Here is a 25564-nt window from a genome sequence, read left to right as displayed (position 1 = left end):
GTCTCACCAAGGCCCTGTACAACTGCAGCAGAACCTCCCTGCTCCTATACTCAAATCCTCTTGCTATGAATGCTAACATACCATTCGCTTTCTTCACTGCCTGTTGCACCTGCATGCTTGCTTTCATTGACTGGTGTACCATGACACCCAGGTCACGTTGCATTTCCCCTTTTCCTAATTGGCCACCATTCAGGTAATACTCTGCTTTCCTGTTCTTGCCGCCAAAGTGGATAACCTCACATTTATCCACATTATATTGCATCTGCCATGCATTTGCCCACTCGCCTAATCTATCCAAGTCACTCTGCAGCCTCCTAGCATCCTCCTCGCAGCTAACACTGCCACCCAGCTTCGTGTCATCCGCAAACTTAGAGATGTTGTATTCAATTCCCTCGTCCAAATCACTAATATATATTGTAAATAACTGGGGTCCCAGCACTGAGCCTTGCGGTACCCCACTAGTCACTGCCTGCCATTCCGAAAAGGACCCGTTTATTCCTACTCTTTGCTTCCTGTCCGCCAACCAATTCCTCTTGCTATGGTTAATTAGCATCTGTAAATTGTCCCTAATGTGTAACGAGTGGATGAGAAAATGGGATAACATAGATCTAATGTGATCGATGGTTGGTGTGGACCTGGTGGGCCGAAGGGCCTGTTTCCATGCTGTATCTTTAAACTAAACTAAATTAATTAGGAAGGCTACCAGAATGTTGCATTTGCAAGTGGTTTGAGTTTAGAAGCTTCCGACATACGGTGTACAGTTCACCACCATATTTAAAGAACAATATGTTTGCATTGTGGGGGAGAAATAACTTGGATAACTGTTGGGATGAAAGGTTTTCATCGTCATTCCGAAGAGATGATCTAGAAAAGGATAATTGCCCTGGGAGGGGGGGGGGGAGTATCTGCACATAATTTCAAAGTAAAGGTTATCTATTTATTTATTTTCTTTGGAATTCTGTTTCCTGGAGGTGGGCTGATTGAATAAATTCAATCCGGAGTTTAACAGATACTTAATCCACATGGGAGTCAAGGGGCATGAGGATGTACTAGGATGATGGTGGTGAGTCCAAGATTGGATTAGTCCTGAATTTATTGCATGGAAGAGCAGGTTTATGTGATTGAGGAAGTATTCAAACCTCATGGAGATTTGGACATTTGCAATGCCAACTGAAAGTGACATTAGTATTAGGTTTGCCGTAACTTGCCATTAATAGTAGGGATGTCTAACTTATAGAAAATATTGTCTATTATGAAAGATTCTTTAAAAAAAGTATTTAGGGTCCTTGTGAGATTGTACCTGGCATATTGTGTGCCATCCTGATCTTCCTATCTAAGGAATGATTGTAGTGTGACAGAGGAGTGGATTGAAAATTCACCAGATTGATTTCCTATGTAGGACCTTGTCAATGGCTTTCTGAAAGTCGAGGTACACCACATCCACCGGCTTTCCCGTCAATTTTCCTAGTTACATCCTCAAAAATTTCCAGGAGATTAGTCACGCATGATTTGCCCTTCGTAAATCCATGCTGACTCGGAACGATCCTGTTACTGCTATCCAAATGCTCTGCAATTTCGTCTTTTATAATTGACTCCAGCATCTTCCCCACCACTGATGTCAGACTAACTGGTCTATAATTTCCCCTTTTTGTCTCCCTTCTTTCTTAAAAAGTGAGATAACATTAGCTACCCTCCAATCCACAGGAACTGATCCTGAATCTATAGAACATTGGAAAATGATTACCAATGTGTCCACAATTTCTAGAGCCACCTCCTTAAGTACCCTGGGATGCAGACCATCAGGCCCTGGGGATTTATCATCCTTCAGTCCCATCAGTCTACCCAACACCATTTCCTGCCTAATGTGGATTTCCTTCAGTTCCTCCGACACCCTAGGATCTCTGGCCACTAGAACATCACTAGAAAAAGATTGTTTGTATCTTCCTTAGTGAAGACAGATCCAAAGTACCAAAGTTCAACTCGTCTGCCATTTCCTTGTTCCCATAATAAATTCCCCTGCTTCTGTCTTTAAGGGACCCACATTTGTCTTGACTATTTTTTTCCTCTTCACATACCTAAAAAACTTTTACTATCCTCCTTTATATTATTGGCTAGCTTACCCTCATACCTCATCTTTTCTCCCCTTATTGCCTTTTTAGTTATCTTCTGTTGCTCTTTAAAAGAGTCCCAATCCTCTGGCTTCCCACTCTTTGTAATGTTATACTTCTCTTTTATTTTTATGCTGTCCTTGACTTCCCTTGTCAGCCACGGTTGCCTCTTACTCCCCTTAGAATCTTTCCTCCTCTTTGGGATAAATTGATCCTGCAACTTCTGCATTATTCCCAGGAATACCTGCTTGGGCCTCCTTCCAGTCAAATCTGTCCAGCTCCTGCCTCATGCCTCTGTAATCCCCTTTGTTCTACTGTAATACTGACATTTCCGATTTTCCCTTCTCCCTCTCAATTTGTAGAGTAAAACATCATATTGTGATCACTGCCTCCTAATGGCTCTTTTACCTCGAGTCCCCTTTATCAGATCAGGTTCCTTGCACAACACTAAATCCAGAATTGCCTTCTCCCTGGTAGGCTCCAGTACAAGCTGTTCTAAGAATTCATCTCGGAGGCACTCCACAAACTCTCTTTCCTGGGGTCCATTACCAACCTGATTTTCCCAGTCAACCTGCATGTTGAAATCTCCCATAACCACCTTAGCATTACATTTGCGACATGCTAATTTTAGCTCTTGATTCAACTTGCACCCTATGTCGAAGCTACTGTTTGGGGGCCTGTAGATAACTCCCATTAGAGTCTTTTTACCCATACAATTCCTCATTTCTATTCACACTGATTCTACATCTCCTGATTCTACGTCACCCCTTGCAAGGGAGTGAATATCATTCCTTACCAACAGAGCGACCCCACCCCCTCTGCCCACCTGTCTGTCTTTTCTATATGTTGCGTACCCCTGAATATTTAGTTCCCAGCCCTGGTCCTCTTGTAGCCATGCCTCTGTGATTCCCACAACATCATACTTGCCAATATCTAACTGAGCCTCAAGCTCTTCCACTTTAAAAAAAATACTTTGCGCATTTAAATACAACACTTTAACTTCGGTATTCACCTCCCCTCTCACACCTGTCACAATTGGCCCTGACCTTACTCTCTTATCCCATCTAGAACTTTCCTTCCCATTTATTCGAGAGTCCTTTGCAATTTCTCCGGTATTCGCTTCCCCTTTAACTCCATAATGGGAATAATGTAATGGGAATAAATGTATTGGTAGGCTGTGTTGCCATATGCACTGATTCTGGGGCTCTGTTTACAATTTGGGTCTGTTGTGGATGATGGGACCTGGAACATTTCAAGCATGCTGGTGCTGCAAAGCAGGGTGTTAATGAGAAAGATACACAAGGGCTTTTGTTTTTAGCTGAGAAAATGACAAATAGACTGTGCTGTCTGTATAGAGTTTGTGCATTCTCTTTGTGCCCGTGTGGGTTTCCTCCAGGGGCTCTGGTTTTCTCTCACACTCCAATGTTTGTAGGCTTTGGTAAAAATTGTAAATTGTCCCTAGTGTCTAGGATAGTGCTAGTGTACAGGGTGATGCACTGGTCGTTGCAGACTCGGTGTGCTGAACGACCTGTTTCCGTGCTATATCTCTAAAGTCTAAAGGTGGCGGTGGCAAAATGGTGCAGATGGTAAAGCTGATGACTTGCCTCTCCAGAGTGCGAGTTAGCACATTCTCGTTATAACAGCTTGGGTTTTCTGTGGGTGCTCGATTTCCTCCCACATCCTAAAATATGGGTTGGTAGATTAATTGGTTGGTATAAATTGCCGCCAATGTAGTCAGTAGAAATTGGGGAGCAGTAGAATTTGGGGAAGAACTGATGGGAATGTGGGGGCATGAAAAGATTAGTGTAAAAATGAGTTGTTGATAGTTGCAGTGAACTCGCTGAGCTAAAATGCAGGAGTAACTGAATGGGATAGGAAGCATCTCTGTAGAGAACGAATGGGTGACGTTTCTGGTCGAGACCCTTCAGACTTTTATGTGTTGTTCTCTAGAATTATAATATGGGGAAACAGATGGTTCTCATAGAAACATAGAAAATAGGTGCAGAAGGAGGCCATTTTGACCCTTCGAGCCAGCACCGCCATTCATTGTGATCATGGCTGATCATCCACAATCAGTAACCTGTGCCTGCCTTCTCCCCATATCCCTTGATTCCACTAGCCCCAGAGCTCTATCTAACATGGGTAGAAAGTTCAAACGGGGATTTTAAACAGTGATTTGTTACAACATAAGAGAATACAAATATCAATATTTGTGGATGTCCTTGTACATGAAGTACGCAATTAATATGAAATTACGGCAAGGAGTTAGGAAGGTACCATCTATTGACCTTTATTTCAAGAGGGTTTGCAAACAAGAGTGCAAACATTTTACTGGTATTGTACTGGTATTTTATAGGGTCTGTCGAGACTGCACCTGACGTACTGTACATTATAACGGGAGTGCAATGAGAATTCACCAGATTGACTGATGGTGTGGTGAGTCTTAGGGTTCTATGAACTCAGTTTAAACAAACTGGGCCTATGTTCTCCTGGGTTTTAGGAAAATAAGCGATGATCTTGCTGCAGTTTCCAAAACTCTTGGGCGGAGTTTGCCAAAGTAGATTTGGGTATGACATTGGTATTAAGTTGTCCCGGATGCGCTGTCTGCAATGAGTGATCACAGTCTTAAAGTTAGCTGTTTGGAACTGAGAGATTAAATTTTGTTGTTCGGAGGATAATGATTCTTTTGAATTCTGTAGCCATACGTACTCGTACTCAAAAATGATAAATTTGTTGGCTTTGAGGAGATGTGGTATTGATTTAAAAGATCAACATAGTGTAAAAAGCAGGGCATCTGAATGACCTATTTATTAATGTTCTTGTGTTGACCATGTTAATGCTTTAAATTTGCCATTGTGTTAAGAGAATCCAATGTATTCCATTCTAACCTTAAAGAGCATTAGTGGTTTAGTGTAGGAAACATTAAATTTATTACAATATATTTAGTAAATGTCAAGTTGTTTTAATGATAATTCGGCATCATTATGGGAAGTGAGCACATGCTTAGATTGGTTCTGATGCTTTAGGAAAAATATGCATGTGCTGGAGAGAGTTTTAAAGTCTATAGATTGTATTTCTAACCCAAAAATATATATTTAATTTCAGAGTATGATGGCTATGATTACAGTTATACCCAAGACACCATACCCAGTACTGCAACAAATTATGGCTACAATGCTGGCAACAAGTCTTGGGAAGGTCCCAAAAATACAGCTACAGACACCATCATTGCTAAGATCAACAAGCGCCTGGATATGCTTACTCAATTAGAGACTGAAAATCAGGTGCAGGATTCATACCAGGACAACAGGTATTTGCTGGAATGTTGGAGCAAACAGGAAGAGTAATGTAATACACAAGTTCTTCTTAAAGGCATTGCACTCATGAGAAGGCATTTCCTCTGCATCAGTGTATTTTTGTTTGGAGAGTTTTGGTTGCTTAAAGAAAATTGACGTTTAATGGCAAACTTTTAAATGCTGGAAAAATAACCTGTTTTTGTAACATGACACTTGCTGTGTTTAATATCTACTGTTAATATATTCATTGCCTCTTCTCCAATGGTAATATTTTCAGTATGACATGAGTCATGATGTAGAAGCATTAAGAAATTCATTGCTAGGAGAAAATACAGGATTACAATTTCCTTTTGGGTTGATGTTATTTGACTTAAATAAGTTTCAGTTGGTTGTTTGATCGTTACATAAACATTTCAAATCTTAGATTTTGAATCAGTAGAATTAAACTTGTGTTGGTATTTCCATATATATAAAATCAATATTTTTACCAAATGGATTAATCTCGGTTGAACTAGTAAATTGCTTTCAGTTTATTTTCAAAATTAATAACCAGATTTTTATTGAATTATGTATTCTATAAAATATAATTACCAGAGTTGCTAGTTTCCGCAATAATTGCATGAACATCAGCTTTGTTTACAATTTTTGAAATGCAAGGAATGGACTTGTTATATAGGGTGTTATTAGCTGAAATGAATAAGCAGGTGAGAAATTAGTTGAGTGAAGTCTGTATCTTGAAATTCAGAAGATTCTGAACATCAGGAAAATAGGATGGGTTCATTTTGTTTTTAAATAGCAATGGTTATCTTAGTATGTTGAGGGTAATGAAACCAAGGTAGGTAGATGAAGTTATGATGCAGATGTGTGACAATCTAATTGAATAGCCTGATGGGAAAACTAACTTACTTCAGTTCACGTATAGGGACTGAAGTAGGCTAGTTATTTTTAGCATTCTTGTAGGTATATTGTAAACCAGTTGCAACATGCTTCATGGTTATAAATCTTTAATATGTTTCAGCAAAATACTTCAATGAATTTTGGAAGAGATATTGAACCTTTGCCAAAACAAGGCTGATTTGTCTTAAGGAACTCTTCAGTATTTGGTGGAGTTGCTGTCTTGTAGAGTTGGAAAACATAAATTTATGGAGACATTTAAATTCAACATTTTATTTTGTATCATCGTTGATAGTTAGAAGCAAAGTGACAGTTTCTCTACATTTTAGCACGCACTTGGCTTCTCATTATCTGTAGTGCATTTGACTGAAATTTGAAATTGGAAACTTGTACCATTGGTATATAGTGTAGTTGGACCTAAATGTTGAAATGTTTCTATGCTGCGCACGCCACTAGTTACTTGGACTGCATGTGCTCATAGACCCTGGCATAGTTTCAATCCCACTTCGCGATCAGATCAGTTACTGGTGCAAGTCTGGCCTTGCTTGTGCTCTGAACATCTTTTCTCTCGGCTGTTTTGGATCCATTATAACATATGCAATCAATTTAGGAGGTGCAATTAAAATAGAGGCGTGAAACTGGATGTGAATTTGGCATTGTAATTGGGGCTTTAGTGGAATATTTGAAGAGATATTTGTACTTGGCATAGAATGTGTAGCGTGGTGGAAAAATCCCATCGGTTCTGCTGGCTGCAAAGGTGAGATCTGTTTCATTAAGGTTAAGCTCGATGATGTAATAATATTGAAGTCAAAATTCTGTTTTGTCATTTTAAGGTTGCCATTGAGTTCATAGCTTCTGTAATACCTTCCCCCACTCTATTCCTCATAACCCCTACCATCCTTCACCTCCCTGGCCATCACCACCCCATGGCATATAACTTTAAAATGGCTAAAATCCAAAGAATGGTGGATTTTTCCATTCTGCTGTTAACTGTATTGCAACATTCTAATAAGTAGCAGTGTATAAACTTCTGACTGCACTGCCTAAACAAAACTGTAGAACCTGCACCATAGAAAGGAATTTTGAAGTTTGTCAGTTAAACTTTTCAGAGTCCCATTTGCTCTAGTTTAGTAATTGCAATAGAAGTGTTTGTTAGAGGCTGGCCATTTCAGCCAATACTATTTATTGCAAATCACATATGTTCTGTGATTAGCTGAAACTGTTGTTTAGTTTTTAGTCTGCTGCAACAACTTGGCAGACTTGTACCATCATGCTTTCCAGCTACTGACCAGATTCCTTGCTTACTGTGCGACTCTTTCAGGTTTACACCTTACGAGTCCTACGACTCCGGGTCTTCACTGAATGACCGTGATCTGTACAGATCTGGCTACGGTTACAGTGAATATGGGCCTGATTATAACGATTCCTATGGAGGTCGCTATGACCACTACGACAGCTCCTACGGGACCCGCAAAGATCAGTTCCAGAACAGAGCACGTGACTCATACGGCCCTACTAACCAGTGGGGCCAGAACTGGTCTAGAGACCGGCCTCCATATAACAGACCCAATCGGAACGACCCCTACATGTCACCTGCAAGTTCCGGGCGAATGTCTGCACGCTGGAATGAGCTGTCGATGGGAGGCAGGGGCCACAACGCCGCCACCGCCTCCTCCACAAGGAACCTCCCTTCGCTCTTCTCCCCAAACATTATCCCCATGGACCTGTTCAGAGTTCAGGGATATGGAAGATCGTTAGGAGGTGGCAGACAGCGAAGGAGAGACAGGATTCGAATCAGAGGCGTAAGTACCTTTTTTTAATACTTTTTATTTTATTTTAAGCAGTAATGAATAGGGAAAATGAGGGAATGATTTTTTTTTATTGTTTTCTTATATCAGGCAGGTCGTCCTTTTTTTTGGAATTAGGATAGGGATTTTATTCTTTTCATGTTGAGGTGAGCCAATGTGATTTTGTACAAATGCTTTGCATCTTAGTGCAGTGTTTTTAGCTATCTCAAATTCTTTGGCGGAAAGGCAGAAATCTTCAGTGCTCTTGAATCAATACATGGCTATTAATTTGTGGTGAGTTGATAAAACGGAGCAATATTAATTTCTACAACCTTAATTTAGGATTATATCAAATAAGAATTGCTATTAAAACCAGGGTCCAAGCATGTAGACACTCTTTACACTTAAAGGACAATTTGTAAAACAGACGTTATGGTTTTGTCTCCAATTAAAAAACTGAGCATATCCTTTTTTCAGTGTATTCAACCTATAAGAATCATCATTTCATTGTTTCACCCAACATACTGAGCACAAATTAAATAGCTGAATTTTCACAGTTAAATTGCTAGTGTTTCCACAGATTGATAACACAAAACAAGGTTGTAGAGTGTTTTTCTGATCTTTTGCCTTTAATCTTCAGCAAATTACATTTTAATTGTCATATTAAGTAATGAACTAAAGTACAGTGTAGTTCTATTGCCCTTATTGGACTGGAGGTCTACTTGTTGAGTGTGTGTAATGTTAGTTTAAAATGTAAGGGTGTCATACCTTTTTAAACAGTTTTCTAAATGTTGACTGTTTTAATGAGCTAGAATATGCACAACAGCCATTCCTTTAGTTATTTAGGAGGCCGTAATATTTGTTAATCAAGTTTCAAATTTGAAACAAATGTCAGAAATATGAATTCCTTTCTGAACCTGGTAATCTTTTAAATGTTAAAAATAGCTGTATTGGTTTTGGGATGCATCGTAGTGGTATCAGGGTAAGCCCTGATTTCTGTTGATAGTGGCCTGCTTTCGCTGGTGAAAAAATATTGTCGGGATGGATGCCTCGTTGATCCATCTTGCACATTTCAGTTTTCTCTTGATGCATTTCCATTGTCTTCAATCTCATTCATTGACATGATCTTGTTTTTATCCTTGCTTTGTTTTGTTAACGTAAATCCGCTTTTTCAAATTTGAGTTTGTCCAGAGTTTCATTTTGTATATAACAAAATGCTATCGGGAACAAATATGTCCAGGCCTTTCATGGTTTTAAACTTTTTGGGGGGATTCAGATGTCCATCTTCTTCCATATACTGCTCCTTTGAGTTATGCAATCAGCGTTGTGACTGTTTTTGTACTTCCATCCACTGTATCATTAGGAGACCAGAACTATATGTAATACTCCAGAGACAGTATACATCAGATATAGATCTGTCTGATGCTGGATTATCTTTTTTAATCTAGAAATGACTCTTGTGTGGCTGTGCATCTCTGCTTTGTGGTTAAAGGCTTTGAAGGCTTGTGTTTTATTGTTAACTTTGTCCACTGAAACCCCAATATCTTGCTTTCTAATATGCATCCTGTATTGTCGTATTTTGTCTCTAATTTGTTCAAATCTCCTTTCTTTCAAATCTCATTACTTTTTATTAAATTGCATCTTTTCATCATCAATTGGTTAAAATTTGATATAATCTGTAAATTTGAACATAATTTTGGCATTTATGAAACCAATTTTAAATGACATTAGCTTGTTAGTTAAATCTTGTGGTACTCCATGGTATTTGGTAACAGATTGTCATGCAAGATAAAGGGTTGATTGAGAGTTAAATGAAAATCTGACCTAGCCTTTGCCAATTCAGACCAGAGCCTAAGTACCAAAAGTGGAGTGAGTCAACCCTTGCTGTGCTGCACGTGTATTAGTCATCAAGAATGGAAGAAATAATTCATCTGAATTGAGTAAAGTATGGATCTAGGCTGTTCTATCAGAAAATATAGCATAACATATGCATAGTTGGGCTCTGATCTGGAGGCCAGGCTCAGTAGTAAGGCTGCAGAATATTATTGGAACATGGGTAGTTGAATGGACGGAGTACAGATCAGCCATGATCAAATTAAATGGTGGAACTGGCTGGAATGGTATGCCCCAGACAGATACCAGGCAATCTGCAGACCGGTCATTTATCAATTTAGTTTAATACATTGCTTTCTATTGAATGGGTTAGTCCTTGTATAATATCCCCATAGTAAGCTCCTTTACATATGAATTGGCTCAGGAGCATGCCATTTGGCTCTTTGAGCCTGCTCGGCCTTTTAATGAAGATCATGCCCAATCAGATTGTAATGTTGTCTTTGCATTTCGGCCTATAGTACCCATTCATTCACTTATTGGCAATTTATCTATTTCCACCCATATCGTTGAGACATTATGCTTCATTTGAGGAAGAGAGTCCAAAGACTCGTGAATCTCTGAGAAAATGCATTTTGCCTCACTTGTCTTAAATTGTATTTTTATTTTTAAACAGTCATCTTTAGTTTAAGATTCTCACACAGTATGTCCTCTCCACATACACTCTTTCAAGCACTCTGCATCAAGGAGAGTTCAATCACAGTCCTTCTGCAAAGTATACACCTTGTCTATCCAAACTTTCCTCATGAGACCACACCTATTACAAATATCATTCCATGTATTGAATTTTAAGTGGGTCAGAAATGGACAATTTCTCCCAAAATTACAATGTGAAATCTTTAGGCCTGAAGACCCTTGGGGTCAGAATTACAGAGCAGATTGATGAAGGCCAGCACGGGTGGCGTTATTATCACCGTGAACAGATAAATGCCATTTTGTCTAAATGATGGAGTAACGGGAAGGGGAGCTGATCTGAAGGTCAATGAGAAAACAATCAGCAGTTTAATAACGTTAAGAAAGTTACAATACTGAGTAGTGGCTCAAGGTTCATAACAGTTAATCTTGCATGAAGAAAGTTTGGAGAAGGCATTAGCTTTTTCTCTGGGTAATATCTACAATGTTTTATGGTGAAGTGATTTGTGTACCATACCAACAGCAGAGTCTGGGCGAATTTACGAAAGTTGGGCATTCGTAAGTCATGTCTTCTGTAACCTGGGGATAAGACTTCCCTGTACTTCATTACCAACTTTTTCCCCTTATTTACTTAACCAGTCTATATCCCTTTGTAGCCTACAATGTCCTCTGCTCAACTTACTTTCTACCTATGTTTATCATCAGCATATTTGACATCAGTACCTATGGTGCTTTCATCTAAGTCATTTGTGTAATTTATTTTATAAAGTGTCCCATGGCACCTCTCTAGTGACTGGTTAATATCAAATGGCTTCTGAGCTGACTTGAAACTCTCTTTTTTTGGCCAGATGCATGACATTAACCATTAATGTCAATAACGTTCCATTCTTAAAAGCAATGCTGATTGATGCGTGCTCCACACAAAGCTGCTTGATGCTTTCAAGCACATCAAACTCTTGTATATTTAAAATTTGACCTGTGCCTTTTCCAGCTCTGAAGATGGATGTCATGTTTGCTATTTTTCAATCCATTCAAATTTGGCTGGGGTGCAGTGGACTTTAGGGAGAAATATCCATCTGCTCTGCTATTGAATCTGTTCTTTCAAGATCCGTGAGATAAAACAAAAATTAATTGCTGCCTTAAGTTTAAATTGCCTCTGCAATGTTCCACTTCTCATGATTTTGGTTTATGTAATCTTATGTTCATATTCAATTTTGTAATTTCTCCTTTTGGGAATATAACTAAAGTCTATTCTGCAATCTCCTGTCTTGCTGCCTCCCTGTTATATTCTGTGGTCAGCCCCACTCACTGCTTGCACTTAACTTTGATGCTTGTTTGGTAATTAATATGATGAGTTAAATTGCAAATAATTGAACTGCAATACTTTGCCATCTGATTTGCAGGAATGATACATAATTGAAAGTTAAAACAAAAGATTTATTTTCTCAGCTTGAGTGGGCATAGTTCAAAGTATGTTGACAGCCTATTAATTAGTGAAATTGTGTATCGTACCAAAAGAAATGCTATATTCTTGGCTTGTGATCAAACAATCAGTCACAAGTTAGGTTGCTTACTACTTTAATTCAGTGTAAAATATACTGGATACCTTATACGTGAATGTATTAATCAAATATAACCCACTTATTCCAAAATAGTTAAAATACATTTCATTTTGTTTGAACAATTCAATGTATTTTCTACTTTGAAAACTATCATTTCCAGCATTTGACTGAAGCGTGTAACAAGTTTCTGCACTACTGAGTCATATAATAATTTTTGATCTTTTAATATCATATAATATTTGATCTTTTAACTTCTCGTGAATTCACTCCATATTTGTGTCAACTAACCTTTTAAGCAGTAACTGGATAATGACTTGAGTTATGTTTCTAGGTCATGTGTGGGTATTCATTTGTATATGCCATGTTATTTATATACTGAGAGAAACATTTTTTTATGGGATGTTTCAAAATGGTGATGGTATAGTTCATCATAAACATAAGCTGATAGGTCCAGAATGCTGAATGGCAGTAAGAACAATACTTCAGCACTTTCAATTACTTTTTTAAAGGGAAAGGTTTACTAGGAACCCGATGAGCAACTTTTTTCAGACAGAGGGTGGTGGGAATATCGAATGAGCTGCCAGAGGTGGTAGTTGAGGCAGGTACCATAACATGTAGAAGGCATTTGGACAGGTACATAGATAGGAAAGGTTTAAAGGGCAATAAGCCAAATGCGGGCAGGTGGGACAAGTGTAGATGGGGCATCTTGGTTGGCATGGGCAAGTTGGGTCAAATTGCCTGTTTCCACGCTGTATGACTTTGAATGTCTTTCACGGCTGATACAGTAGAAGTATTATGGAAATATAGCATATCTTCTACAGCTAGTCCAAAAGAGTGATGGTTTAGAGCTTCCTTTAACCACAGTTCCTTTAACTGTTCCAAGTAGTGCCCTTAAAGTTGTTGTTTTTCGGCAGTGACTAGGCCATGGCATATTTGTTATACATATTAGAAGTGCAAATTATGGTAAACTTCAATTGCCAATTACTATAGACGTGCTATTGAGGAATAAGCTACCTCGGGGTCAGAAGCTCCGACTCCAAGAGGGCACCAAAGTAATTGAATTGGAAATGGTAATTGCATTTGTTTTGTGCTCACTTTGTAGCCACGTCATTAAAACTGGACGATGGTTTGAAAAAAACATATATACAAGCAACATGGAGATTTTGTTTGTCATACCTTTTGCTTAAATGCTTTTTAAAAACAGTGGAGGCCTAATTTGTAGAAATTAAACAGTCTTTGATTTTCAACAGATGAAGAAAAGAGATGCAGGATTTGGGAGGAAGAGGAAAATGTCTACGGATAGTGCCGATGAGCCAGAGAACAAACAGGCGAAAACTGAAGATGGGTCCGATGCAGGTATGCTTGCATCCCACCTCAACAAACTTCTCTCTCTTCACTTCTCTCTTCTGGAACCTTGAAATCATTGACTTTCCTAGGTATGGCGGGCAAAATATTTAAATGCATGTAGCACCATATTTAGCCCAATTCCGTCATGTTGTTTTCACACAGACTTTTCTAATAAGGTTAACAAAATGGCAGTCAAGAGTTTTTTGTAAAGTCCTGTGTATTTCCCCTCTCCAAGTTTGACGGGGTGGGCATTATTTGTGTATAAAGTGTATAGATTTCCCCCTCAAATTTGATATTAGTCTGTGTTTAAGTACGGATTGTACATTCAGGGCAATTTAATACTTTGGTTCCTTGCATTTTAAATTCTTTTTCTTCACTGATGCCCTCTTCTTAAATCGTTACTGTACGAGTGACAGTCATATGCATCTATTCCAAAGAAGGCCTGTTCATCCACGGCATCGTGGCGTAGAAAGGTGGGTCACAAAGAATTGTGAAACTGCTGTTATTCCTCCCCTATTTGGTATGCAACTGCAAGTGGTGATCAGAGGTTGGGTTCAAATTTGCAGTTGTGGACTAGAAATGTCATTGTACTGTTGTCCATTAAGTAGGTTTGACTGTGTTTTCTTTTGTTTTAACTGGTGTGAATAGAGAAGGAAGATAGTACAGTTGACTGCACCACCTCGGTAGGACGGGGAAAACTGTTGTGTTCCTTCATTTATTACAATAGAGTGGCTTTTGGAAGTTCATAATAATGCTGGGGTAAAGAGTCCTGTACAGACTGACAGTCTATTATAAATTTATCTTTATCACGGAACTGTTTAAATAGCTATAGGAGTTGCTAACTTGTGTAATATTTTGCTGCAGCCCGCAAGCCTTGCTATTGGTAAAGGTACAGTTAGTCAACAAATTATATATTTAGCTTGCCTGGTTTTGAATTGCACAATATCTTGCTGTATCTTAAACTCTCACAGATTTGTTACAGATTGAGTTTTTTTTAAAGAGGCTCTTAAATAATTGATCACAATTATTGTTCAATTTTAATAGACTATCCCATGAAATTCATGAAACTTGTTATGATTAGTTTTGTGTACAATTGTCCTGTATTTTGTTTCAGCTGAAGATGACGGTGCTGAATCTGGGGATGGTGGTGTAAGTAATATCTTGATGCTATTATTTTGTATCTCCTTAAAAACAAACCTTGTCCACGGTATGATGAAGAAATTGGCCCATATCGTACAATTTGAGTTAAGCTGTGCATAGTTTTGAAAAATATTGTTTAGTACAAAAGAGTTTGAACAGTTCACCTGTTATTCCATTTATACAAGCTTGCTTCTGCCATCCTGTGGTGGAGAAATAGAAGTGAAAGGCAATTCTTGGGTAATCACTAGTACTTAATATCTAATGTGTCGGACAACATCTGAATGTGCCAGAGGGTTGGTTTTTAATGCTCATCTTTTAAAAGGGAGATAGAGGTAAACCAAATAATTACAAGACAATTAGTTTTCCTTTAAAGAAGGGAAAAGTATGGGAATCAATTTGGGCATAAACCTTCATTTTGTGATTGATAGAAGGATTAAATTTGAGGATGATAGTTATTTGCTCAAAGGGTTATAAGGATATGAAAGAGTGGAGGAGACAAAAAATCTAATCACATTTGAAAAATGCTTGGGTGTGTATTTGAACAACCTGACCTACAGAACTGTGGAGATTATGCTGAGACTCGGCAGGAGTGCTCTCAGATATGACGGGCCCATTTCCTTTGGTTTCAGCTTAATGTGGGTGACCTGGAGACTTAGTTGTGTTGCGATGCCCAGTGTGATCAGTAGACCTGTAGCAGTCCTTTCCTTTTCCTTTGAATCCAGCTGAGTAAATTACTCTGAACCTGGTATAGGATTGATTGTAGAGGTAGCTTTGCTGTCAATCCTTGCACCACACCACCACCACCACAGGGGGGAGGTTTGGAGAAACCACGTTTATGAGCTTCACGATTTTTAAATGGTTAAATGTAGAATACGTTGTGCAATAATTTTATTTTTGGGGTGCTTTGTATATCTGCAATTGGATTTTCACAAGACTAATTACTTTGTAGGAGAGAAAAGCAGCAGATATTGCCAATATCTGTTGTACAAATCATTCCAATTTTAACTGACAACCAAGGGACTATTACTGGTTGCAAATGTTTGTGTGTGATGTGCCCGACATCTTGATTATATGGAATAGTTTATTGGATATTCCACAAAATTTTCTAATGTTTTACTTATGCACTGTTTCTAATATTGTGTGAATTAAAGCATGGGAGCATGGATAGTTTTTAAAATTATCTCTTTTAATTCCAGACTGGCGATGGTAAGGATTCTGAGGACAAGAAACCAAAGCGCTGTAAGATCAACTTGTTTTAAATGTGACATTCTCAAAAACAGTTTTCCTTCCTTAAACCAACGGGGTATTTTTTTGTTCAACGTTCCACCTAGGAAGAGTGGCATATAAGTATCCTGGATTGTTTGACGTTTTTGTTTGTTGAATAAATGATCAGGAATTAGAACTCGTGACAGGAAATAGAGTTACCTTAAACGGTCCGTATTGCACTTGAGGAGGTGCTATACGTCTTAAGTTGTATGAAGGTAGATAAAACCTCTGGGCCTGATCAGAGAGAACCTCTTGCATCACAAAGACGTGGTTTAGTAGGTTAGCTGGCCTAAGTGGATTGGCCGAGTGTGTAAAGAGTGGATATGGAAGTGAATACTTAAAGCTAGTGTGAAAGGGTGATCGATGGTCAGCGTGGATTCAGTGGGCTGTATCTTAATTTTGCTTGGTAAACAATCCTTCCACAACTTCAAATGTTTTAAACCTAGGTTCCAGTTAATTATGAAAATTAGTTGTTTTTTTTCATTTGGATTTTTTAAATATTTCTGTAAAAGTGGGTGACAGTGTAGAAATGGCAAGTCATTAAAACACACACACACATTATAATTTTAACAGTTTTAGTGACAGTAAAATGCAAAATAGAAATCACTGTTTGAGATACAAAAAATATCCTGTGACACTTGAGCTTACTAAATCAGCAATGCTTAAAAATTAGTCACTTTCAGTTGATTCAGAAATGTATCTAGACATTGGAGAGGAGGGGGAATTGGATGGTATTTTTAAAGGTTGATTCATAATGGCTGAAGACCTTAGGCAGGTGGTTGATGGTGAATGCACAGCTTGTTAACATCAGGTGAAGCCTGAAATTCAGCAGACTAGGTACTTTGTTTTACTTTGGCAGGGTGGGAATATGTTTGGATTTCTGATTTTCGTTATTAGTCATCGCTGGAGTATGGTGTAAAGGTGATAGTTTATTCAGCTTTGTTTAAAATTGACCACTTATCTAATTGGAGATGGTGGTATCTTCAGGAGCAGTAGAGAAGGAGAGCTATGTTGGGTGATGTAGATGTGGATCTAGTTTTGTACTGGCCTGTCAAACTACTAACTGATGCGTGAAGATGAGTGTAGAGGAGCTGTGTATATATTTGTTGATGTTTTTGTGCTGAATTTTGTGGTTTGTTTTAATCAGTTCCCACAATGCAAGAAAAGAAGAAGGCAAACAAACCAAAAAAAAATCGGGACCGTCTTGCAGAAAGGTGATTGTCAACGGTGTAGGAAGAAATTCCTCGACTCTTGTGTTATTCACACTGTGCAGTCCTTGCCTTGACATGCATATCTTTCCGTTGCAGGATAATGTATGCTTGCTCTGTTTGCAAGTTTCGTACCTTTGAAGATGAGGATATTACTTCCCATGTGGACAGTAAATACCACAGTGAAACTTTCAAATTCATTGCGTCCAAACTAGACCAGCAGACGGCTGACTTTTTGCATGTATGTATTGTGGTTCTTTTCATCTTTGAAAAAAGCATCTGTGCTACAGAAAAATAATGTGATGACTAAATACTTCTAATTAAACTTGTGTATGAACAATCAATGTGCAAATGTTAATTGAATAGTCGAGGCAAGGTCTATACCGTATAATTTTTCAGATAAATGCAGTAGCAATATCCTGTGTGCATAATATCTGAATGTGTTTTAGGAATACATCTTGAACAAGATTCAGAAAACGCAGAAGCGTCGAGAGCAAATTGGAGATAAAACAATTCTGAAGAAGCAGCTGATGCAGCAGCAAGATTTGTTGCAGGGTAAGTTGTAAAACATTGACATTGGTCCCTACAACCTGTTGGTCCTCTCCATCAGAATGTAAGCTGTTTCTTGAGGCACGTGTTAGTCATGGTCACACAGCACGGAAACGGCCTTCAGCCCAACTCGTCTATGCCGACCAAGGTGCCCCATCTAAGCTAGTCTGCGTCTCTAAACTAGTAAACTAATCCCATTTGCCTGCTTTTGGCTCGTATGCCACTAAACCTTTCCCATCCATGTACATGTCTAAAAGTCTTTGAGCATTTATATTCCCTCTTTCAATCTGTCCATCAATTTCACCCCCCCCCCCGCTTAACAAGGCCAGTTAACCCACCAACAGTGTTTTGGGAAGAAGCCAGAGCACCCTGGAAACCCACGTGGCCACAGGGAATGTGCAAACTCCAGATCAGCGTGCAGGAGCTTTGAGGCAGCAGCATCACATGCTGCACCACAACTAGCTTCTTGGCTGCATCTCATCATTCATAATTTCTATTGTAGATGTTGGCTTGGACCACTTCATGAAGAAGATAGAGGCAGCGCACTGTGTGGCCTGTGATCTTTTTATACCAATGCAGAATGCTCTCCTTGCGCGTCATCTGAAAACTATTGACCATGGCTGGAACCGCAAGGTAAGTGGTACAGAAAGATGGATGGCGGATTTGAAGATCATTGATGTGGAAATCCAAAATGGGTTGATGATTACAAAGTAACATGGGGAAAACACAACAAAATGTTTTATTGTGAAGTTATTTTCATAAGCCTACTTAAACACATAAATTGATTATGAGCAATTAGGCCAATTAGCATCTGATTAGGTCACTTGACCCTAGAAGTTGTCTGCCATTCAGTAAGATAATGGTTGATTTGATTGCAACCTCAATCTCAACTTGGGGTTTCTTGCTGTAACCTCATCCTCTTTGCAAACTTATCTACCCCTCCGCCTTAAAATAGATTCAAAATTTGTTTCCACTGCCTTTTGAGGGAGTTTGTGGGTTTAAATTATAACAACAAATTAGTGTAAATCATTTTGTATTAGAGCTCGGTTTCCTCAAGTTAATCTTCAGTTCTGCTTGAGGGATGTGTTGAATTCACAGAATTTAGACACAAGGAACTGCAGATGCTGGAATCTTGCCTAGAACACAGTGCTGGAGTAACTCAGCGGGTCAGGCAACGTCTCTGGAGGATGCGAGGACATTTCGGTCTTGGGACCGGAAGAAGACCCAACCCAACCCAAATCATCACCTCCAGAGGTGCTGTCTAACCCGTTGAGTTACTCCACTTTTACGTGGTGTTCGACGTGGTGCACAGAATTGTTATTTCGCTGGTAATATTTGAGGTACATAGGAAGTCCATGAAAACCAATTATCTTCTCATATAGCTTCTAATTAAGTTTATTCTCCTGTTGCTGCTGATTTAATGTGCTCAGGTTTTGTACAATACTGCTTAGCTGCATTTTCATGGAACCTGATTTAAAAAGAATGCCCTGTAAGTACATTAGCATCAGTCAGCCCCCCTTCACTTATCCAGGAAATCATTCTTGTCTGGTTTACAATTATTTATTACTCAGAGAAAATACATTACATTTTTTCCAATTATGTAGTACTTCCTTGAATTTGCTTTCAATGGGTTTCTGAAATTGGGCCTAAGTTTACCTGTAGAGAGATTACAAATATAATTGAAGAATGGATGGTACATTTTATCTCCTAAATGGAATCAAGTACCTCGAATGCCTCACCGGGGAGTGGAGTAGACAAAGATATTGTCCAGCATCTCTACACCTAAGATTCCAATATGGCTTATTCTATAATGTGATTTTAAATAGTATTGGTTACTCTGAAGAAGGGTCTCGACCCGAAATGTCACCCATTCCTTCTCTCCAGAGATGCTGCCTGACCTGCTGAGTTACTCCAGCATTTTGTGATACCTTAAATAGTATTGGGGTTGGTCCTTTTCTTGATGTGTAAAGAAAAAGAATACTTTGTATCTACTAATTACAAGATTCAAAACAATATACACAGAAATCTAATTATTAAGTAGCTGTCTTTGTTCCTGGCTTCTCGTTCACTGTTCTTTGCTTCCTCACCAGATAATGTTGGAGAAAGCCAAGAAGGGCAGCCTTGTTGTCGCTCGGAGTGTCCTGAACAACCGCAACATTGCAGCAATGCTAGAAAAGTATAAAAAGGTACAGCGCTGGTCAAGTGTAATTTTTATTGCTTAGATTAAAAAGTATTGTGTGTATTGATACAAGGAACTCTTGGGGAAACTGGTTGTGTCTTCTAATTTTGAAGCTTGTGGAGAATATGGTAGGTTGATCCATGACCAGGCCTCGATCCTGCCCTGATCTTGATGTTCTATGCCAGCCTCAACTCCTCTTCTGTACCTGTCCCCCATAACCTTAAATTCCTCCATCTTGCATGTATCTTGATATCAGGCATCCATTAAGGCAGAGAATTCCAGAGATTTGCAGCTCTCAAATATATTTTTATGCTCGGTTTTAAATGATCTGCCCCTCTACTTTATAACTGTGCCTTTTCTTGATATTCCCACTGGAAAACACTTCTCAAATGTCAATCTTATCAAACCCCCTTAGGATCTAATATAAGGGGACTCGTTGTTCTTTCCGAACTCCAAGGCAGACGGACCAAAACAGGACAGCCCATCTCGGGAATCTCATTCGGACCAAATCTCGGACCCAAAATTTGAACACATTTTCCAAACGTTCATGAAATCATGTTGACTATGATTATATTCGGATTTCCTAAATATTTTTTTTATTTCATCCATGATTACTGACTTGAGCATCTTGCCAAGAGTGGGTGTTAAATTAACTAGCCTGGAGTTTGCTGAATTTTCGTTTCTCTTATTGAACATGGGAGACATTACCTGTTTTGAACTGTTTGGTCCATGCAGCTGTTTCCTTTAAATCCTTGGATGCAGGCTGTTGGGTCCCAGCGACAGTCTGCCTTGTTGAGTTTCTTGTGCTTTTATATCCCTTGTGATAGGGACAAGTTGCTCTATGCCATTTGTAATGAGTCCTCTGTTATCTCCGGGATATTTGCAGTGCCCTTCACAGTGAAGAATAATGCAAAAATTGATTCTGCATACCCACCAGTTCTGTTTTCTGTTGTTAATTCACCAGCCTCGTTCTCCTGAGCGATACCTCGCCTATTTTATTTGCTGCCTTCCTATTTATATATTGGCAGAAACTATGTTTTTGATATTACCTGCAAATTTTCTATCAAAATCAGTTTCTGTCTTGGAGCTTTTAGCTGCTGGATCATCAAATTCCCAGTCCCCTTTCCTATAACCAGCCCTTGCCATTTTGGCACCATTCTTCAATTTAACATAATCCTTGACCTCCTTTTGTTAACCACAGATTGTGAGCCTTTCTCATGAGTTTACCCCAATAAAGAATAAATGATTGTTATAAACCAGCTGTCACTATTCATCTACTGACATGCCTCTTAGTTCCTGCTACCAGTTCACCTGGGACAATTCCACCTTCATGCAATAATTGCCCTAATTTAAGTTGAAGTCAGTAGTTTTGGTCTTGCGGTATTCACCCTTAAACTACACCTGGAATTTTATCGTATTGTGGTCACTACCTCCGAAACAATATTTGACAAGATCTCTGATGCTTCCTCATTGCTCATGGGTAAATCCAATATTGGTTAGTTCTATAACCTGCTGTTCCAAGAAGCAATTCCTGACACACTCACAAATTATTGTTCTGCAAAACTCTTGCCGGTTTGGTTTGTCTATTCAATAAGTAGAAATCTCCCATTGCAGTTCCCGTCAAACATGCCCTATTGGTGCTCTGTCCAGTGGAGATAGTGGGGTTCTCTAGATTATTCCCATCATCTTTCCCTGACTTTATTCTATTATTACTATAGGGTAACACAGTTGTGCTGCTGGTAGAGCTGGGTTTGATCCTGACCTTGGGTGCTGTGTGTGTGGAGTTTGCACGCTATCCCTGTGACCTCGTGGGTTTCCTCCGAGTGCTCTGGTTTCCTCCCACATCCCAAAGATGTGCAGGTTTATAACTTAATTGGAGCTCTGTAAATTGCTCCCTAGTGTGTAGGGAGTGGATGAGAAAGTGGGATAACATGGAACTAGTGTAGGTGGTTAACATGGATTTGGTGGGCCGAAGGGCCTGTTTCCATGCTGTATCTCTAAACTATCCACTGCCTCTGTATCATGACTCAACACGACTCTGATACTTTCATTAACCCGCTTTCCCTTCCTCCTCCCCCTTTTGGTTGTTGTATCACTTGGAATATTGAATACCCAGTCTTGGTCACCCTGCAACTATATTCCCATAATAGCTATTAGATCATACTCTTGTTATCTATGCTGCCATCTATCTTATTGAAAATACTACTGCATTCTAATAGACACTTTGATTTTGTTATGTATGTATACGTGTCTTGCTCTGTGCCATTTCCATTTTCTGCCCCAGCCTGTTTATCAATTTTTCCGCTTGCTAGCTTGTGCTACTGCGCTCTCAGTTCCTCTTGATTTTTTAAAAGATCCTTTTCTTAGAGCCTCCCCTTTGTTATTAAAGCCCTGCTTACGCCCTATGTGGCTTGCCAGGAATGGTCCTGGCATGATTTAGATGCCCATCCCAGCAGAACGCTTTTGTCCTTCTCCAGTGCCAGAGTAAAATAGAACTAATTTCCCCATTGCATTTTCAAATCTCTCTGCTCTCTGGTTGAGGGTGTTTGATCTTGGCAATGTCCAACGTGTCAATTGCCTCTTCAGTCATGTTCTCAGCTGGAACATTTAGATAATAAACCTCTTAACAGTAACAATGCAGACAATTTGTGCATGCTAAAAATATATAGATGGCTTACAGATTGTGGAGGGTACATTTACCTAAATCCGTATGATTCTTCTTTTTTGTTCCCTCTGCTTTGGGTTTTATTTAGTTTTTAGTTTTTTAAGAGCTTGTTTACTTTGCTGGGTGATGTCTGAAACCCTTTTCCTCAAATCTTCAAGTTCTGATCTTCATGGAAGAAGGAATGCAATAGAGCAGTTTGAGTGAATTCTACTTTTTGCCTAGATGAGGGGCTCTGATGATCCATTTAGCTTAATCCAGATTTATTTTTGGGGGAAACATCTTAACATATAACATTTTCATAAATTCAGTGATGTGTGCATCTTTTGAGTTTTAAATTTTGTGATTGTGGTGTGAAAAAGTATCTTTCCGTTTCTGGTCATCATGGAGCATTTGAACAGCTGGCCACTTTGATCCTGTGGAGTCTAATCTATTCTAATTAAAATGCCTTCCTTTTCCAGGGTGAGAACCCATTCACTGATGAGGACAAAGATGAAGAAGAGGCTGGCGATGAGACTGCTGAGGGCGAGGCTTTGAAAGATGCCTCCATGGATGTTGAGGCCAAAGAAGGGGAGAATGAAGATAATGACAGCACAGTTAGAATAAAGGAAGAAATGGATGATCCGTTTGAAGAAAACATTGGGGAAACGAGGAAAGAGGAGACTGGGGAGGGAGCATTGGGATGGGTTTCAGGGGAGGAGGGTGAGGCAGCACAAGCGACCGACAGGGTGGAGACAAATGAGGAAGGGCCTGGATGGGAGACTGAAGTGGAAGGGAAGAGAGATGCTGAGGGAGAGACTGTGCACGCAGTGGAAAAGGCTCTTGGGGAAACGGAGGGTGCGGCAGCAGCAGAAGAGAGGGAGGTGGAATTGACAGCTGAAGAGGAAGATGAGATGCTGAAGGGAGAAGAGGAGCAATTGGAGTAAATTTTAGGCTGATTTCTGCAAACATGCAGGTATAATTCTATCCCATACCAACTATTGAAGTTTATACTACTTTAAGAATTTCAGTGTTTTTAACTTGCCAGTAGATTTGTGTTCACTTGCTGTATTTCAGTTTCATCCCATGTGGCTGATAAAGTCAAATTTTCTCTCATCTTCTCACATTTAATGTGAATTTTTAAAAAAATAAACTTGATTTCTGTAATGTGATTAACGTGGTATTCAATTGACCCTACAAAGTTGAGGAATGGCATGAAGTTTGTTTGCAGTAGCCTACGCTTAAGTGATCTGTAATTTGTACGATTTGGTTGTCTTGATTCCAAGCCACGCAACTAAGAATTATTACTATTTGGTCCATTAGAACAATTGCTTAGCTAAGATACTGGTTTAAATTTCTCATTTGGTTTGTGTACAGGTGAGTTGTAAATATGCAGCAGGTAACTGGTTTATTTTGTTATATTAATTAGCTTCTGCATGAAGGTGGGTGGCACTTTTGAGCATGTTGCTTTGTTTTAGACCTATAAATGCCAACATTGAAATTCATTGGATTAATTTGGGAGCCTAAATACTGCATTCCCACAGGGTGTGGGCTTCCTCTTGAGAGTTCAAATGAGCTTCAACATAACAGTAACTTTCCTGGTGAGTCTAAGCCTGACTTGACTTTATTGAATTTGCACCTCTTTTCAAACCAAATGCAGATCCACTTGCTGATGAACCGTAGTGCTGGGTGATTCAAGTACACTCAAGTATTGAACAATGTTAAAAAGCAGATTATGGCTTAGCTCAGTTGGAATGTGTAGTTTAGCATTGTGTAATCTGCAGAAAGTAGCTGCATTATTTCCCTCCTTCCTGATTTATTCTGCCCTTGCTTTTCTATGCTCTTGCTTTATTTAGGCTACTTCTATGTACTTGAACTTTGTTTTCAATTTTATACACAACTGTAAATCAGTTTGTAGCACTGTCAATTAAAACTTCCACTGTATCCTCAGTGTCTTGGTTTTTAAATATCACCTTGTCTTAATAATTGGTCTGCTTCTATCAGACCATTACATGAGTGAGATTTTGCATTTGTAGTTTTCTAGATACCTATTTATTAACTGGTTCCTTGGATTTGCACTTTATATGTTTGTCTTGAATAGCTTAATGATATAATATTTACATGAATAAAAAGCTTGGCAAATAGTTGATGGCTATTTGCAGATGAAAATTTAAGGACATTAATAATATGGAGAGAACTCCATGCAGGAGTGGAGACTCTTTCAGAGGATGAATGTGGTCTTTGTACTGGAAAGGAATATTGGATCACAATTGAATCACAGGATGGCAGGGTTCCTGATTTAGCCGAAGTGAAATTGTGTGGCCAAAACAATCTTTCTAGGGCAACTAGTCATTGGAAGGATATCAATTGTGTACACAATTTGAACATAGAGCTGCCACAAACAAGAGTTAAAGATCTTGTCTAGTATTTTTAGTAAAAGCTTTCCCAGCTTCACTTGTAAAAGACTAAACAAAAGTAACGTTCGGGAGTGATTTATAGTATCTTTGGGAAGCCATTTCCTAATCATTCAGAGGTGAGAAGGTTAGAAACTGCAACATAGCCTCTGTTTTGGATGATGGCCTCAGTGGGACCATTAGAGTTGAAATTAATCTGCACGGGAGCAAGTTAAAATTGCAAGTACAGTACACATCCGTACAAATTTTCACTTAAGCGAGGACTGTGCTCAAGGTCTACCATACTAAATTTACCAGTCTGAACATTTTTATTTTGGGTTTAGTTTATTTGGAGTAAATGATACACAACCTTCAGTAACATGTACAGCAGTAACAGTTTATAGCTCTGAGGCACCAGCTTCCAGTTTGGTTTGTTTAACCTTCAACAGTTTTCAGAACAGAAGTTAGTGTGGAAAGTTGAGTTAACATGTGTTGTACACATCTTCCTTAGAAGCTTCACCATATACTAAATTTATAAATGACTCAATTACAAATCAGTAAATACAGCCCTATACAGCTGTGTGCGCAATCAAGTTTACATATTTTTAAAAAATTATAAAATGCAGTGTCTACCTAATTACAAATGTGTTCCACTGACCCCAGCAACAGAA

The 25564-nt window shown here is 39.0% G+C and overlaps 1 protein-coding gene across 1 annotated transcript in view; it reads left to right on the top strand.

The window, feature by feature from the left end:
* Nucleotides 1-24459, top strand: part of LOC144610635 (A-kinase anchor protein 8-like) — a 33797-nt gene extending 9338 nt beyond the window's left edge. Inside the window, exons 3-13 of the mRNA XM_078429489.1 lie at nt 5214-5418; nt 7620-8100; nt 13421-13526; nt 14632-14666; nt 15854-15896; nt 17071-17137; nt 17231-17372; nt 17581-17686; nt 18183-18313; nt 19771-19866; nt 22983-24459. Coding sequence (XP_078285615.1) covers nt 5214-5418; nt 7620-8100; nt 13421-13526; nt 14632-14666; nt 15854-15896; nt 17071-17137; nt 17231-17372; nt 17581-17686; nt 18183-18313; nt 19771-19866; nt 22983-23447 — 1877 coding nt within the window. The 3' untranslated portion in view covers nt 23448-24459. The remainder of the gene's footprint in view (nt 1-5213; nt 5419-7619; nt 8101-13420; nt 13527-14631; nt 14667-15853; nt 15897-17070; nt 17138-17230; nt 17373-17580; nt 17687-18182; nt 18314-19770; nt 19867-22982) is intronic.
* The last annotated feature ends 1105 nt before the right edge of the window (nt 24460-25564 follow it).

Source organism: Rhinoraja longicauda, chromosome 37, assembly GCF_053455715.1.
Source record: "Rhinoraja longicauda isolate Sanriku21f chromosome 37, sRhiLon1.1, whole genome shotgun sequence".
Taxonomy (NCBI): Eukaryota; Metazoa; Chordata; class Chondrichthyes; order Rajiformes; family Arhynchobatidae; genus Rhinoraja; species Rhinoraja longicauda.
Note: the sequence above shows the minus strand (reverse complement) of the source record. Positions and strands in the feature narration are given on the sequence as shown.